Source organism: Protomyctophum parallelum (assembly GCF_964188405.1).
Source record: "Protomyctophum parallelum genome assembly, chromosome: 7".
Taxonomy (NCBI): Eukaryota; Metazoa; Chordata; class Actinopteri; order Myctophiformes; family Myctophidae; genus Protomyctophum; species Protomyctophum parallelum.
The window spans coordinates 51,956,493-51,971,003 of NC_139705.1; the positions used below are offsets into that span (position 1 = coordinate 51,956,493).

The 14,511-nt window shown below is 48.1% G+C and overlaps 1 protein-coding gene across 8 annotated transcripts in view; it reads left to right on the forward strand.

Moving 5' to 3' along the window:
• arfgef2 (ADP-ribosylation factor guanine nucleotide-exchange factor 2 (brefeldin A-inhibited)) overlaps positions 1-14,511 on the forward strand; it is a 79,672-nt gene that overhangs the window by 37,369 nt on the left and 27,792 nt on the right. For all 8 annotated transcript variants that reach the window (XM_083770158.1, XM_083770157.1, XM_083770161.1 and 5 more), the window contains 8 exons: positions 669-840; positions 3,369-3,520; positions 9,099-9,227; positions 9,606-9,764; positions 10,724-10,871; positions 11,317-11,413; positions 11,894-11,934; positions 13,509-13,678. In XM_083770158.1, coding sequence (XP_083626284.1) covers positions 669-840; positions 3,369-3,520; positions 9,099-9,227; positions 9,606-9,764; positions 10,724-10,871; positions 11,317-11,413; positions 11,894-11,934; positions 13,509-13,678 — 1,068 coding nt within the window. The remainder of the gene's footprint in view (positions 1-668; positions 841-3,368; positions 3,521-9,098; positions 9,228-9,605; positions 9,765-10,723; positions 10,872-11,316; positions 11,414-11,893; positions 11,935-13,508; positions 13,679-14,511) is intronic.

The window sequence follows — 14,511 nt, forward strand, 5'->3', positions numbered from 1 at the left end:
TGCTAAAAGTTGCACATTGAGCAATTTGAGGGCTATGGCCGGTTTTAGCCCAATGGGGGCTTTTTTTTGGCAAAACTAATGCTTGAAATGGATTCACTGCCTGGGTCCCCCCCCCCCTGCACCCTACGTAGAAAACCCTACGTAACCCTACGTAACCCTACGTAATGGATTCACTGCCTGGGTCCCCCCCTGCACCCTACGTAGAAAACCCTGATCTAGAATGTACATCCAGTTATCACGTCATATATTTAAGCAATAAGCCACGAGAGGTCTCAGGTTACCGGGTATTTTAGACTGGCTGGGGGCGTAGGCAGACCCAACGCGCAGCGGAGGGTCTTCTACCCCCCAGCCTGTGTAAAATACCCGGTAAGCTGGGGCCTCCAGTGGCTTATTGCTTTTCTAAAACGGTTACAAACATATAGCAATATTAACCTAATAAAACGATTGAATTCACAAAAGTAGCTACGCTTTGCGCCACCAGAGCGAGCCACATCACTTCCTTGTTTTGCTCGGCAAGTAGCCCCAGTGATTGAAGGAGTGGGTTATCGGTGGAATTTACACCGGTCACGTGACGGTAACCAGCCAATCAGAATCAAGTATTGGGAATTTGGGACTACCCGTTTTAGAAATATATTTTTCTCTCTCTCTCTCTCTCTCTCTCTCTTCAGGTGAAGAACAAGATGACTAAAGAGCAGTACATCAAGATGAACCGGGGCATCAACGACAGCAAGGACCTGCCAGAGGAGTACCTGTCTTCCATCTACGACGAGATCGCCGGTAAGAAGATCGCCATGAAGGACAGCAAGGAGCACTCCATCACCCCCAAGAGCAGCAAGCAGAGTGAGTACCTGGAGGACACAGAGAACCTCCTCCCTCCCTCACCCTCCTCCTCCCTCACCCTCCTCCCTGAGTGAGTACCTGGAGGACACAGAGAACCTCCTCCCTCACCCTCCTCCTCCCTCACCCTCCTCCTCCCTCACCCTCCTCCCAGAGTGAGTACCTGGAGGACACAGAGAACCTCCTCCTCCCTCCCTCCTCCTCCTCCCTCACCCTCCTCCCAGAGTGAGTACCTGGAGGACACAGAGAACCTCCTCCCTCCCTCCCTCCTCCTCCTCCCTCACCCTCCTCCCAGAGGGAGTACCTGGAGGACACAGAGAACCTCCTCCCTCCCTCACCCTCCTCCTCCTCCCTCACCCTCCTCCTCCCTCACCCTCCTCCCAGAGTGAGTACCTGGAGGACACAGAGAACCTCCTCCCTCACCCTCCTCCTCCCTCACCCTCCTCCTCCCTCACCCTCCTCCCTGAGTGAGTACCTGGAGGACACAGAGAACCTCCTCCCTCACCCTCCTCCTCCCTCACCCTCCTCCTCCCTCACCCTCCTCCCTGAGTGAGTACCTGGAGGACACAGAGAACCTCCTCCCTCACACACCCTCCTCCTCCCTCACCCTCCTCCCTCCCTCACCCTCCTCCTCCCTCACCCTCCTCCTCCCTCACCCTCCTCCTCCCTCACCCTCCTCCCTGAGTGAGTACCTGGAGGACACAGAGAACCTCCTCCCTCCCTCCCTCCTCCTCCTCCCTCACCCTCCTCCCAGAGTGAGTACCTGGAGGACACAGAGAACCTCCTCCTCCCTCACCCTCCTCCCAGAGTGAGTACCTGGAGGACACAGAGAACCTCCTCCCTCACCCTCCTCCTCCCTCACCCTCCTCCCTGAATGAGTACCTGGAGGACACAGAGAACCTCCTCCCTCACCCTCCTCCTCCTCCCTCACCCTCCTCCTCCTCCCTCACCCTCCTCCCTGAGGGAGTACCTGGAGGACACAGAGAACCTCCTCCTCCCTCACCCTCCTCCTCCCTCCCCCTCCTCCCTGAGTGAGTACCTGGAGGACACAGAGAACCTCCTCCCTCACCCTCCTCCTCCCTCACCCTCCTCCTCCCTCCCCCTCCTCCCTGAGTGAGTACCTGGAGGACACAGAGAACCTCCTCCCTCCCTCACCCTCCTCCTCCCTCACCCTCCTCCCTGAGTGAGTACCTGGAGGACACAGAGAACCTCCTCCTCACACACCCTCCTCCTCCCTCACCCTCCTCCTCCCTCACCCTCCTCCCTGAGTGAGTACCTGGAGGACACAGAGAACCTCCTCCCTCCCTCACCCTCCTCCTCCCTCACCCTAACCCTGAGTGAGTACCTGGAGGACACAGAGAACCTCCTCCTCACCCTCCTCCTCCCTCACCCTCCTCCTCCCTCACCCTCCTCCCTCCCTCACCCTCCTCCTCCCTCACCCTCCTCCCTGAGGAGTACCTGGAGGACACAGAGAACCACTGGAGAAAATCACACCCGTGTTAACCCATTCTGACCTGAGATCAGATTCTAAACATGTCTTCTACATCCTGACAGTTTTCTGAAAAAGCTATGTTTCTATGTCATTCGTTCTTTGATTTTTCAAAAATAGCAGACCTACAAGCTCGTAGCGCGCCACTCGGTGGCGCGCTATGAGCTTGTAGATCTGCTATTTTTAAATAGCTAAAGCATAGCATAATGCTAACACCAAAAGAGGTTCCCGCCCAGAATGGGTTTAAGCTGTGTTGTTTTTGGCAGCACATTTCTATTTTTGGTTTTAGTCTAATAGTTTTCACTTAGTTTTAGTCACATTTTAGTCACCTGGAATGTATTAGTGTTGGTCTAGTTTTAGTCGACTAAATGTCATAAGATTTTAGTACGACTAAATCTACAGTTGATTTAGTCGAACAAAATGTATTTTGGCGGGCCTTAATACCGTCGTAATTTTTCACATGCTGAAAATAGCCGAGATCTACAAGCTCACAACGCGTCACAGTTGTGAGCTTGTAGATTGGCTATTTTGGCTATTTTCAGCATGCAACTAAAGGTGGCCTTACACTAGCCGATTTTTTTTTTCAATCTGAAATCTGATAGCCCCACACACGGTCGGAGCGGGGCAGAGCGAATATCAAACATTCTTGATGTTGATCGGGCCGATCGCGCTTTCAGCGGCCCCGAGCAGGTCGATTGAGTCGGGCACCCCCTGAGCGTCAAAAATGCCCGATTATCGGCTAGTGTAAGGCCACCTTAATTGTAATTGTGATAGTGGATCTCAACAGATTTTAGTCTAGTTTTTATTTGTTGACGAAATCTTCAGTATTATGTAGTCTTAGTTTTAGCTTAGTTTCCATTTAGTTTTCGTCAGTGGAAAAAGCCAAAAAGGTAGTCGACGAACATTTTTCGTCTTCAACAAAATCAACACTGCCTGATTGTTATGGCGATTATTTCTAAGGGAAAGGGACAACATCTAAATGTGTGCCGTCTCAAAATCATCACTGCACCCCCCCCCCCCCCCCCCCTGTGTGTGGTGTCAGGCGCAGCCAGCGAGAAGCAGCGTCGTCTGCTGTACAACCTGGAGATGGAGCAGATGGCCAAGACGGCCAAGGCTCTGATGGAGGCCGTGAGCCACGCACAGTCCCCCTTCTTCAGCGCCACGCACCTGGAGCACGTCAGGCCCATGTTTAAGGTACCTGGTGCACGCCAGAACCATGTTTAACCCATTTAGACCTGAGAACGATTCTACTAATGCCTTCTAAATCCTGACAGATTTCTGACCGTTTCTATGTCAGTGGTTCTCAAACATTTTCATGTCAAGGACCCCTACATATATATGACATTGGCCGTCAACCCAAAATATGTTGTTCCAGGGACCCGACCCAGAAGCAAAGATTTGAGTTAAAAACTTGCACTGTAACAATATATATACTCAAAGATTTCAGGCACATTTTCACGTTTTTTCAAAACTAGCAGACCTGCAACGCCCGGGGTTATTAAATCATAGCGCCCAGTAGGGCACTAACCAAAACATCCATTATTCGTGTAGTCGACTAGCAAAACGGTAGTCGACACTGTAAATCAAAAATCGAGTATTCGCCAATATTATTTTTAATATTTTTTATGATTTTGCATTTTTTTTTCTTTTCTACAGCAGACATGCAGCTGTGAGCTCTGTTGTTTTGTTGGTAGTTATCTGACTTAATTAAGTACTAATCCATTCCTGGCTGATTGTTTTCATATCATATACAAGCCTACTGTGCGTGGGTTTTGCCCAGATATTTGAATATATATTCTTTCAGAATACTTTTTTAATTTTCTTTTTTTTCGACGTCAGGCCTAAATAGGCAAGTGTTGGAAAAAGAAAAGCTTTGCCTATTCTGGAGGAAGGTGAGGTTCTTCTGGAGTTCAGACTGAGGTTAGAGGAGATAGAGGAGGACCTGGAGATGAGAGAACACTTCAGACACATTGTACGTTTTGGGCAGTTTTCTGTGGAGATGAGAGAACACTTCAGACACATTGTACGTTTTGGGCAGTTTTCTGTGGAGATGAGAGAACACTTCAGACACATTGTACGTTTTGGGCAGTTTTCTGTGGAGATGAGAGAACACTTCAGACACGTTGTACATCTTGGGCAGTTTTCTGTGGAGATGAGAGAACACTTCAGACACATTGTACGTTTTGGGCAGTTTTCTGTGGAGATGAGAGAACACTTCAGACACGTTGTACGTTTTGGGCAGTTTTCTGTGGAGATGAGAGAACACTTCAGACACGTTGTACATCTTGGGCAGTTTTCTGTGGAGATGAGAGAACACTTCAGACACGTTGTACGTTTTGGGCAGTTTTCTGTGGAGATGAGAGAACACTTCAGACACGTTGTACGTTTTGGGCAGTTTTCTGTGGAGATGAGAGAACACTTCAGACACGTTGTACGTTTTGGGCAGTTTTCTGTGGAGATGAGAGAACACTTCAGACACGTTGTACGTTTTGGGCAGTTTTCTGTGGAGATGAGAGAACACTTCAGACACGTTGTACATTTTGGGCAGTTTTCTGTGGAGATGAGAGAACACTTCAGAGACGTTGTACGTTTTGGGCAGTTTTCTGTGGAGATGAGAGAACACTTCAGACACATTGTACGTTTTGGGCAGTTTTCTGTGGAGATGAGAGAACACTTCAGACACGTTGTACATCTCGGGCAGTTTTCTGTGGAGATGAGAGAACACTTCAGACACATTGAACGTTTTGGGCAGTTTTCTGTGGAGATGAGAGAACACTTCAGACACGTTGTACGTTTTGGGCAGTTTTCTGTGGAGATGAGAGAACACTTCAGACACGTTGTACGTTTTGGGCAGTTTTCTGTGGAGATGAGAGAACACTTCAGACACATTGTACGTTTTGGGCAGTTTTCTGTGGAGATGAGAGAACACTTCAGACACATTGTACGTTTTGGGCAGTTTTCTGTGGAGACGAGAGAACACTTCAGACACATTGAACGTTTTGGGCAGTTTTCTGTGGAGACGAGAGAACACTTCAGACACGTTGTACGTTTTGGGCAGTTTTCTGTGGAGATGAGAGAACACTTCAGACACGTTGTACGTTTTGGGCAGTTTTCTGTGGAGATGAGAGAACACTTCAGACACGTTGTACGTTTTGGGCAGTTTTCTGTGGAGATGAGAGAACACTTCAGACACGTTGTACGTTTTGGGCAGTTTTCTGTGGAGATGAGAGAACACTTCAGACACGTTGTACGTTTTGGGCAGTTTTCTGTGAATGTAATGCTGTCACAAATGCGGGCCGGTTAAAAAAAAAAATCCCCCCCACCTTGGTAGCTACAGAAACATCTCTTCTTTTGCATGTGATGACGGACATCATTTCATTTCATTCCTCATACATACAGTAGATGCCATTGACTGGCTCTGTAGTCAATGGGCAAATACATATTTCATTAACCTATTTTGGGTGGGAACTCATTTTGGTGTTAGCATCATGTCGTGCTTTAGCTATTGCAAAATAGCAGATCTAGGTCTGCTATTTTTGAAAAATCGAAGAGCGACTGACATAGAAGACATTTTTTAAATCTGATCTCAGGTCAGAATGGGTTAAGGAATATAATATACCTTTTGTATTCATTCTGTATATCAGCAAAATGTAGATTTTTGTATGTTAGACATTGAGGGAAATTGAGATTAGCAGATATTTAAAAAAAAGCAGCTCATCAACTAAACGGTTATTTGATCGAAAAGTCCGACCGAACCGTCTCAAACGTGGCGAGTCACGACTGGCCAATCACAGAGTGTCTCATATGATCCTGAGGTGTTCAGTGACGACTGGCCAATCACAGAGTGTGTCTCATATGATCCTGAGGTGTTCAGTCACGACTGGCCAATCAGAGTGTCTCATATGATCCTGAGGTGTTCAGTCACGACTGGCCAATCAAACGGTTTCTCAGTCTGTCTGTCTGCAGCTCTGATGAAGACACACACATTCTCAGCGTGTTTGGGAGGTTTTGTGCATCGGCTTCCCTGATTGGCCAAACCCCAACGCGTCTGCTTCACGGATTGGCTGAGAGACATTGTCACATTTATGCCTCAACAACTTGCATCGTTCCCAAACACGCATGGCCCCAAGTAGGCCGGCGTGCTCCGCCCCTCGTAGCGTGTCCTTCACATGTTCTCCTGTACATGCAGATCAGCGCTCATATCACAGGGATTGACAGGAGAGATTATCAGAGGAGCTGAGTTTGTACCACCATACCAACATGGACTGAAGAATGGAAAGAGTCTCTCAGTGAAGGAGCAGCCAGTGAAGGAGTAGAGATTAACTCTGGTCTCCACATCATAAAAGGAGACCAGACCCTCCTCATAGTCCACAAACACTCCCACTGTCTGGGGCTCCTTTCCTACAGGGAGGACAGGAGAACCAGCATTAGCAACTAGCAACATATTTCCATTATTAAAGCTTAAAGTCCAGTAACCATCGTTGGGACTATAGGGATAGATTTGTCCCTTCCTGTCGATGGACTCTCTGGCCACTCCTACTGTCCACCCAGTCTTCCCTCCACCAACCTGAACCTCGTAGTAAAACCTTCCAGATGAAAAGCTTTGCTTTCCTAAGACACTGAGACAAGATGAGAATCTCTCTTTATTTTCGGGGAGAATCTTCCATATGTTTCCAAGTCTCACTTGTTTCCCATCCTCAGACAGGATGAGGCCGGAGTTTGCCGTGTCAGGGTCCAGAGTCACATGCACAGAGTACTGCTGAATTCTCCTCATCTCAGAACCACACAGTTTCTCCATCTCTTCTTCTCTGGGTTTGGGTCGTCTCTCTCTAAGCTACTGCTCCTCACACTGTGTGGAATCACACTTTATGCCGTTGAGATGCATGGAATCTGACCTCATCAGATATGATGTCAGAGTTCATCCAAAGATGTAGTTCCACACAGCTCCAGACTGTGTTGGTGAACCCCAGTTCAAATATGTAGTTCCACACAGCTCCAGACTGTGTTGGTGGACCCCAGTTCAAATATGTAGTTCCACACAGCTCCAGACTGTGATGGTGGGGAACCCCAGTTCAAATATGTAGTTCCACACAGCTCCAGACTGTGATGGTGGGGAACCCCAGTTCAAATATGTAGTTCCACACAGCTCCAGACTGTGTTGGTGGACCCCAGTTCAAATATGTAGTTCCACACAGCTCCAGACTGTGTTGGTGGGGAACCCCAGTTCAAATATGTAGTTCCACACAGCTCCAGACTGTGTTGGTGGACCCCAGTTCAAATATGTAGTTCCACACAGCTCCAGACTGTGTTGGTGGGGAACCCCAGTTCAAATATGTAGTTCCACACAGCTCCAGACTGTGTTGGTGGACCCCAGTTCAAATATGTAGTTCCACACAGCTCCAGAATGTGTTGGTGGACCCCAGTTCAAATATGTAGTTCCACACAGCTCCAGACTGTGTTGGTGGACCCCAGTTCAAATATGTAGTTCCACACAGCTCCAGGCTGTGTTGGTGGGGAACCCCAGTTCAAATATGTAGTTCCACACAGCTCCAGACTGTGTTGGTGGGGAACCCCAGTTCAAATATGTAGTCCCACACAGCTCCAGGCTGTGTTGGTGGACCCCAGTTCAAATATGTAGTTCCACACAGCTCCAGACTGTGTTGGTGGACCCCAGTTCAAATATGTAGTTCCACACAGCTCCAGACTGTGTTGGTGGGGAACCCCAGTTCAAATATGTAGTTCCACACAGCTCCAGACTGTGTTGGTGGGGAACCCCAGTTCAAATATGTAGTTCCACACAGCTCCAGACTGTGTTGGTGGACCCCAGTTCAAATATGTAGTTCCACACAGCTCCAGACTGTGTTGGTGGACCCCAGTTCAAATATGTAGTTCCACACAGCTCCAGACTGTGTTGGTGGGGAACCCCAGTTCAAATATGTAGTTCCACACAGCTCCAGACTGTGTTGGTGGACCCCAGTTCAAATATGTAGTTCCACACAGCTCCAGACTGTGTTGGTGGGGAACCCCAGTTCAAATATGTAGTTCCACACAGCTCCAGACTGGAGATCTACAAGCTCACAGCGCGTCACGCTTGTGAGCTTGTAGATCTGCTATTTTCAGCATGCAACCAAGTGTAAAATGACTCATACTGGATCTTTTGTCCACTTAGTCCCTTCCTAACATTTTAGTCTAGTTTTTTTTTATTTCTCTACGAAATTGTCTATATATTTAGTCTCAGTTTTAGTCATCATAGTTTAGTTTTCATTTAGTTTTTGTCAGTGAAAAAAAAAAAGTTTTAGTCGACAAAATCAACACTGCTACTATGTGTGTAGTACGTCACGCATCAAAAAACATAGGATAAGAATAAAAATCATTGCAGACAACTCCCATCCTGCACATCACCTCTTCAATCTCCTCCCATCAGGCAGGAGATATAGAAGTATCCAGAGCTCAACATGTCACTTCAGGGATAGCACTTACCCCGTAGCCATTAGACATCTGAACTCATAGCAATATGCATATAGCACTTAACCCATTCTGACCTGAGATCAGATTCATACGAGGTTTCCACTGGACACACACTGGTCTGATTAACCCATTCTGACCTGATTCTAAAAATGTCAGTCGTTCTTCGATTTTTCAAAAATAGCAGACCTACAAGCTCGTATGAGCTTGTCCAAGGGCACTTCAGCGGTGGTAATTTTAACAAATTAACAAATTCCTATCAACTTGTTGACATGGCAAATAAATGATTGAATCTTGTGTGTTCCAGCTGGCGTGGACTCCCCTGCTGGCGGCGTTCAGCGTGGGTCTTCAGGACTGTGACGACCCCGAGGTGGCCTCGCTGTGTCTGGAGGGAATCCGCTGTGCCATCCGGATCTCCTGCATCTTCCACATGCAGGTCAGAACCATCACCACCTGGGCGGGGGTCACCCAATCAATTTGACTTTGATAACCGGTAATGTACAGACCTACAAGCAGACCTACAAGCTCCTAGCGCGCCACTACGAGCTTCGGCAGCGGTGGCCGAACGGTGTGCGGAGCGGTCTTGATATCGTGAAGGTCGCTATAGTTCGTATCCCCGGACCGGCACGTTAGAATTACCACCGCTGAAGCGCCCTTGAGCAAGGCATTGAACCCCTACCATGAAATGTTCCAGGCCCGGTTCACCCTCCTGACATTGACCTTCCTCTCTCTCTCTCTCTACAGTTGGAGCGTGACGCCTACGTCCAGGCCCGGTTCACCCTCCTGACATTGACCTTCCTCTCTCTCTCTACAGTTGGAGCGTGACGCCTACGTCCAGGCGCTGGCCCGGTTCACCCTCCTGACGGCCAGCTCCAGCATCACGGAGATGAAGCAGAAGAACATCGACACCATCAAGACCCTCATCACCGTGGCCCACACCGACGGGAACTACCTGGGGAACTCCTGGCACGAGGCACGTCAAAGTCAAAGTCATACGATTTGTCACACATGTTACCGCAGTGAAATTTGTTCTCCGCATTTGAGCGGTGAGCTGCAGCCGTGCCGCGCTCGGGAATCATTTGATTTAATAGTAGATTTGACCCCCCAATCCAACCCTTTGATGCTGAGTGCCAGGGAGGCATTGTGTCCCATTTTTACAGTCTTTGGTATGACCCGGCCGGGGATCGAACCCCCGACCTCCCAGTTTCAGTTTTATTTAGTCAGTCTCTCTTGAATAGTTTTCATTTGGTTTTGGTCACATTTTAGTCACCTGGTTTTAGTGTTAGTCTAGTTTTAGTCGACAACAATATATTTTGGTGAGCTTTGATGCCGTCGTAATATGACTGATTTTACACTTGCTGAAAATAGCCCACCTACAAGCTTGTGAGCTTGTAGATCTGCCATTTTCAGCATGCAACCAAGTGTAAAATGACTTCTACTGGATCTCCTGTCCACTAGTCCCTTCCTAACATTTTAGTCTTTTTATTTGTTGACGAAATTGTCAATATATTTAGTCTTAGTTTTTGTCATCATAGCTTAGTTTTCATTTAGTTTCCATTTAGTTAGTCAGCGAAAAGTACCGTAGGTAGTCGACGAACATTTGATGAAGTCGACACTGCTGTGAATGAAATGGGCCTGGTTACTGTTAGTGGTGTTGACTGGTTCTGTGTGGGTGTGTTTGTCTAGATTCTGAGGTGTTGACTGGTTCTGTGTGGGTGTGTTTGTCTAGATTCTGAGGTGTTGACTGGTTCTGTGTGGGTGTGTTTGTCTAGATTCTGAGGTGTTGACTGGTTCTGTGTGGGTGTGTTTGTCTAGATTCTGAGGTGTTGACTGGTTCTGTGTGGGTGTGTTTGTCTAGATTCTGAGGTGAATGAAATGGGCCTGGTTACTGTTAGTGGTGTTGACTGGTTCTGTGTGGGTGTGTTTGTCTAGATTCTGAGGTGCATCAGTCAGCTGGAGCTGGCCCAGTTGATCGGCACCGGGGTGAAGACTCGCTACATTTCAGGGGTGGTCCGAGAGAGAGAGGGAAGCATCAAGGGATTCCCCTCTGGGACGGAGGAATTCATGCCCCTGGGACTGGGTAAGTACAACGCAGCGCACCGCACCGCACCGCAACGCAACGCACCGCAACGCACGGCAGGCAGGCACGCACGCACGCACACACACACACACACGCACTCCAGAAGCCTGAAGGGTAGCTCTATCTTTTCTTTCATGTCATCCTGTTTCGTTGCCTCACATTTAACCTAATATAACCCTGTGCACTTTGTCATATGAAAAATAGTGAAAGTGGCTGATCCAGACACTCACAATGGGTTGCATTGTGCAGATTTCCACACATTCTTTTTAAAACTAAAGGGGCACGCACATCTAGCCCAGCTGTCCTAGGGGCCCAGCTGTCCTAGGGGCCCGCCCTGATCTCGTTCGATTGCGTACAGTACAGTGTGTGGACAGTAAAACACACGTGTTTGGTTTACTGTACGTGGTGCAGCCGTGTGTTAAATGCCTGTGGTGGTTGTTGCCAGGCACCCTGGTGGGCGGACAGGAGAGGAAGCAGATGGCACAGATCCAGGAGTCCGTGGGGGAGACCAGCTCTCAGAGTGTCGTCGTCGCCGTGGACAGGTTGATTTTTATTTCATTTATTTATTTATTTATTTATTTGACAGGGACAAAGCTCATTAATCAACATGTCAGTTTTTACATCAATGTAAATGGGCCTGAGTTAGCCGAAGCTACATTTCATCTCTAGTCCCTGGGCAGGCTCTTAAAAAAATGAAATGATTAATTAAAACACTTACAATGTTGAACAAGACATGCTGGGAATCATTTCCCTGAATTGAACCAAGGAAGGCAGTGATGTGAGTTTTAAGGTCTTCTGGAAGCTCGTTCCAAAATAAATATCTACTGCATGTACAGCGAGAGTATTCTTTATGCATTATTATACCAATCTCCTGGCTGCTGTAGCCTGTAACAACAGACACTGGCAAGGTTTCATGTATAATTTCAATCTTTCTATTATGATGATTTGAGTATATTTTTAAGGTTTTGGTAACAACATGTCTGTGTTTTACAAATTGTAAACCTGGTCTGTGTCTGTTGCAGGATCTTCACGGGCTCCACCAGGCTCGATGGAAACGCAATCGGTAAGTTTACAGTTTTATTTTAGTTTGTGTCTGTGTGTGTGAACGCTGAGCGACTGGACATTCACAGCCTGTGTGTGTGTGTTCGCTGAGCGACTGGACATTCACAGCCTGTGTGTGTGAACGCTGAGCGACTGGACATTCACAACCTGTGTGTGTGAACGCTGAGCGACTGGACATTCACAGCCTGTGTGTGTGTGTTCGCTGAGCGACTGGACATTCACAACCTGTGTGTGTGTGTTCGCTGAGCGACTGGACAGTGTAGTGTAGTCTAGTTTTTATTTGTTGACGACATTTTCAGTGTCTAATTTAGCCTTTATAGTTTTCGTCATCATAGCTTAGTTTTCATTTAGTTTCCATTTTAGTTTTCGTCAGTGAAACACTGTAGTCGACGAGATGGCTCTTTAGAATTATTTGTACTCTGCTGGGTGTTTTATTGTATTTGTACATTTATGTATTGTCCTGAATATATGCATATTGACCTGAGCAAAACAAATCTCCCTCTTGTGTGGATATTATTAACCCATTCTGCCCGGGCACCCATTTTGGTGTCAGCATCATGTTATGCTTTAGCTATTTAAAAATAGCAGATCTACAAGCTCATATCGCGCCACCGAGTGGCGCGATACGAGCTTGTAGGTCTGCTATTTTTGAAAAAAATCGAAGAACGACTGACATTTTTTAGAATCTGATCTCAGGTCAGAATGGGTTAATCAGGACCAGTGTGTGTCCGGCGGAAACCTCGTATGAATCTGATCTCAGGTCAGAATGGGTTAAAGACACATCTAATCTAGTCGACGAAACCAACACTGCAGTCTCAATGTGCCGTGTGTGTCCTGTGGTCTCCTTCCTTCCAGTGGACTTCGTGCGGTGGCTGTGTGCCGTCTCCATGGACGAGCTGGCCTCGGCCCCTAAACCCTAAACCCTAAACCCTAAACCCTAACCCTAACCCTAAACCCTAACCCTAACCCTAAACCCTAAACCCTAACCCTGTGCTCTCCTTCCTTCCAGTGGACTTCGTGCGGTGGCTGTGTGCCGTCTCCATGGACGAGCTGGCCTCGGCCCCTAAACCCTAACCCTTAACCCTAAACCCTAAACCCTAACCCTGTGGTCTCCTTCCTTCCAGTGGACTTCGTGCGGTGGCTGTGCGCCGTCTCCATGGACGAGCTGGCCTCGGCCCCTAAACCCTAAACCCTAACCCTAAACCCTAACCCTAAACCCTAACCCTAAACCCTAACCCTGTGCTCTCCTTCCTTCCAGTGGACTTCGTGCGGTGGCTGTGTGCCGTCTCCATGGACGAGCTGGCCTCGGCCCCTAAACCCTAACCCTAAACCCTAACCCTAAACCCTAACCCTAAACCCTAACCCTAAACCCTAACCCTAACCCTAACCCTAACCCTAAACCCTAACCCTAAACCCTAACCCTGTGGTCTCCTTCCTTCCAGTGGACTTCGTGCGGTGGCTGTGTGCCGTCTCCATGGACGAGCTGGCCTCGGCCCCTAAACCCTAACCCTAAACCCTAACCCTAAACCCTAACCCTAACCCTAAACCCTAACCCTGTGCTCTCCTTCCTTCCAGTGGACTTCGTGCGGTGGCTGTGTGCCGTCTCCATGGACGAGCTGGCCTCGGCCCACCAGCCCAGGATGTTCAGCCTGCAGAAGATCGTGGAGATCTCCTACTACAACATGAACCGCATCCGGCTGCAGTGGTCCCGCATCTGGCAGGTCATCGGAGACCACTTCAACAAGGTCAGTACAGCCTCTAAACCCTAAACCCTAAACCCTAACCCTACTGCAACATGAACCGCATCCGGCTGCAGTGGTCCCGCATCTGGCAGGTCATCGGAGACCACTTCAACAAGGTCAGCCTCCAGTGCCACGCACACACAATATAATATAAGCAATATTACACAAGAGGGTTATTGCCACGACAGGGATGCGGTCAGGAACGAGACGAAGTCGAGTTCCGCAAAGCATCACTGAAGTGGCAATAATCACGTTAAACCACACCCTCGAGTTTAACAGTTTAAAACTAAGAAAATCGCTGAAAGAATATATTTTTTTAATGACCGATGTAGTGGCTCAGGGGTAGAGTGCCTGGATGGTAACCGTAAGGTTGCCAGTTCGAACCCGGGCTCCCCCAGAGTTACTGTCGAAGTGTCCTTGAGCAAGACACTGAACCCCTAATTGCTCCCGATGTGCTAGTTGGTGCCTTGCATGGTTTCCGCTGCCATCGGTGTGTGAATGGGTGAATGTAATGCACAATCTATGTAAAGCGCCTTGGATAAAGGCGCTATATAAATGCACCATTTACCATTTACCATTTGTAACTACGACCACAAATGTCCCAAGAAACTAGCTAGCCTAGCCACCGAGTTTGCTAGCGCTGAATTCTTTTTTTTTATTAGGTGGTGAACGGTGCTGGTTTAACCCACGGCTAGAAGGCTGTTTCAACCAATCAGATTGCTTCCTCGAAACCTGTGGTAGAATATAGAGCGGCGCAGTCCCTCCCCCTTTCAGAACAACGAACGGCCCAGGAAATGAAAACGCAATGCATTTCTTCATAGGCAGTTTTTATTTAA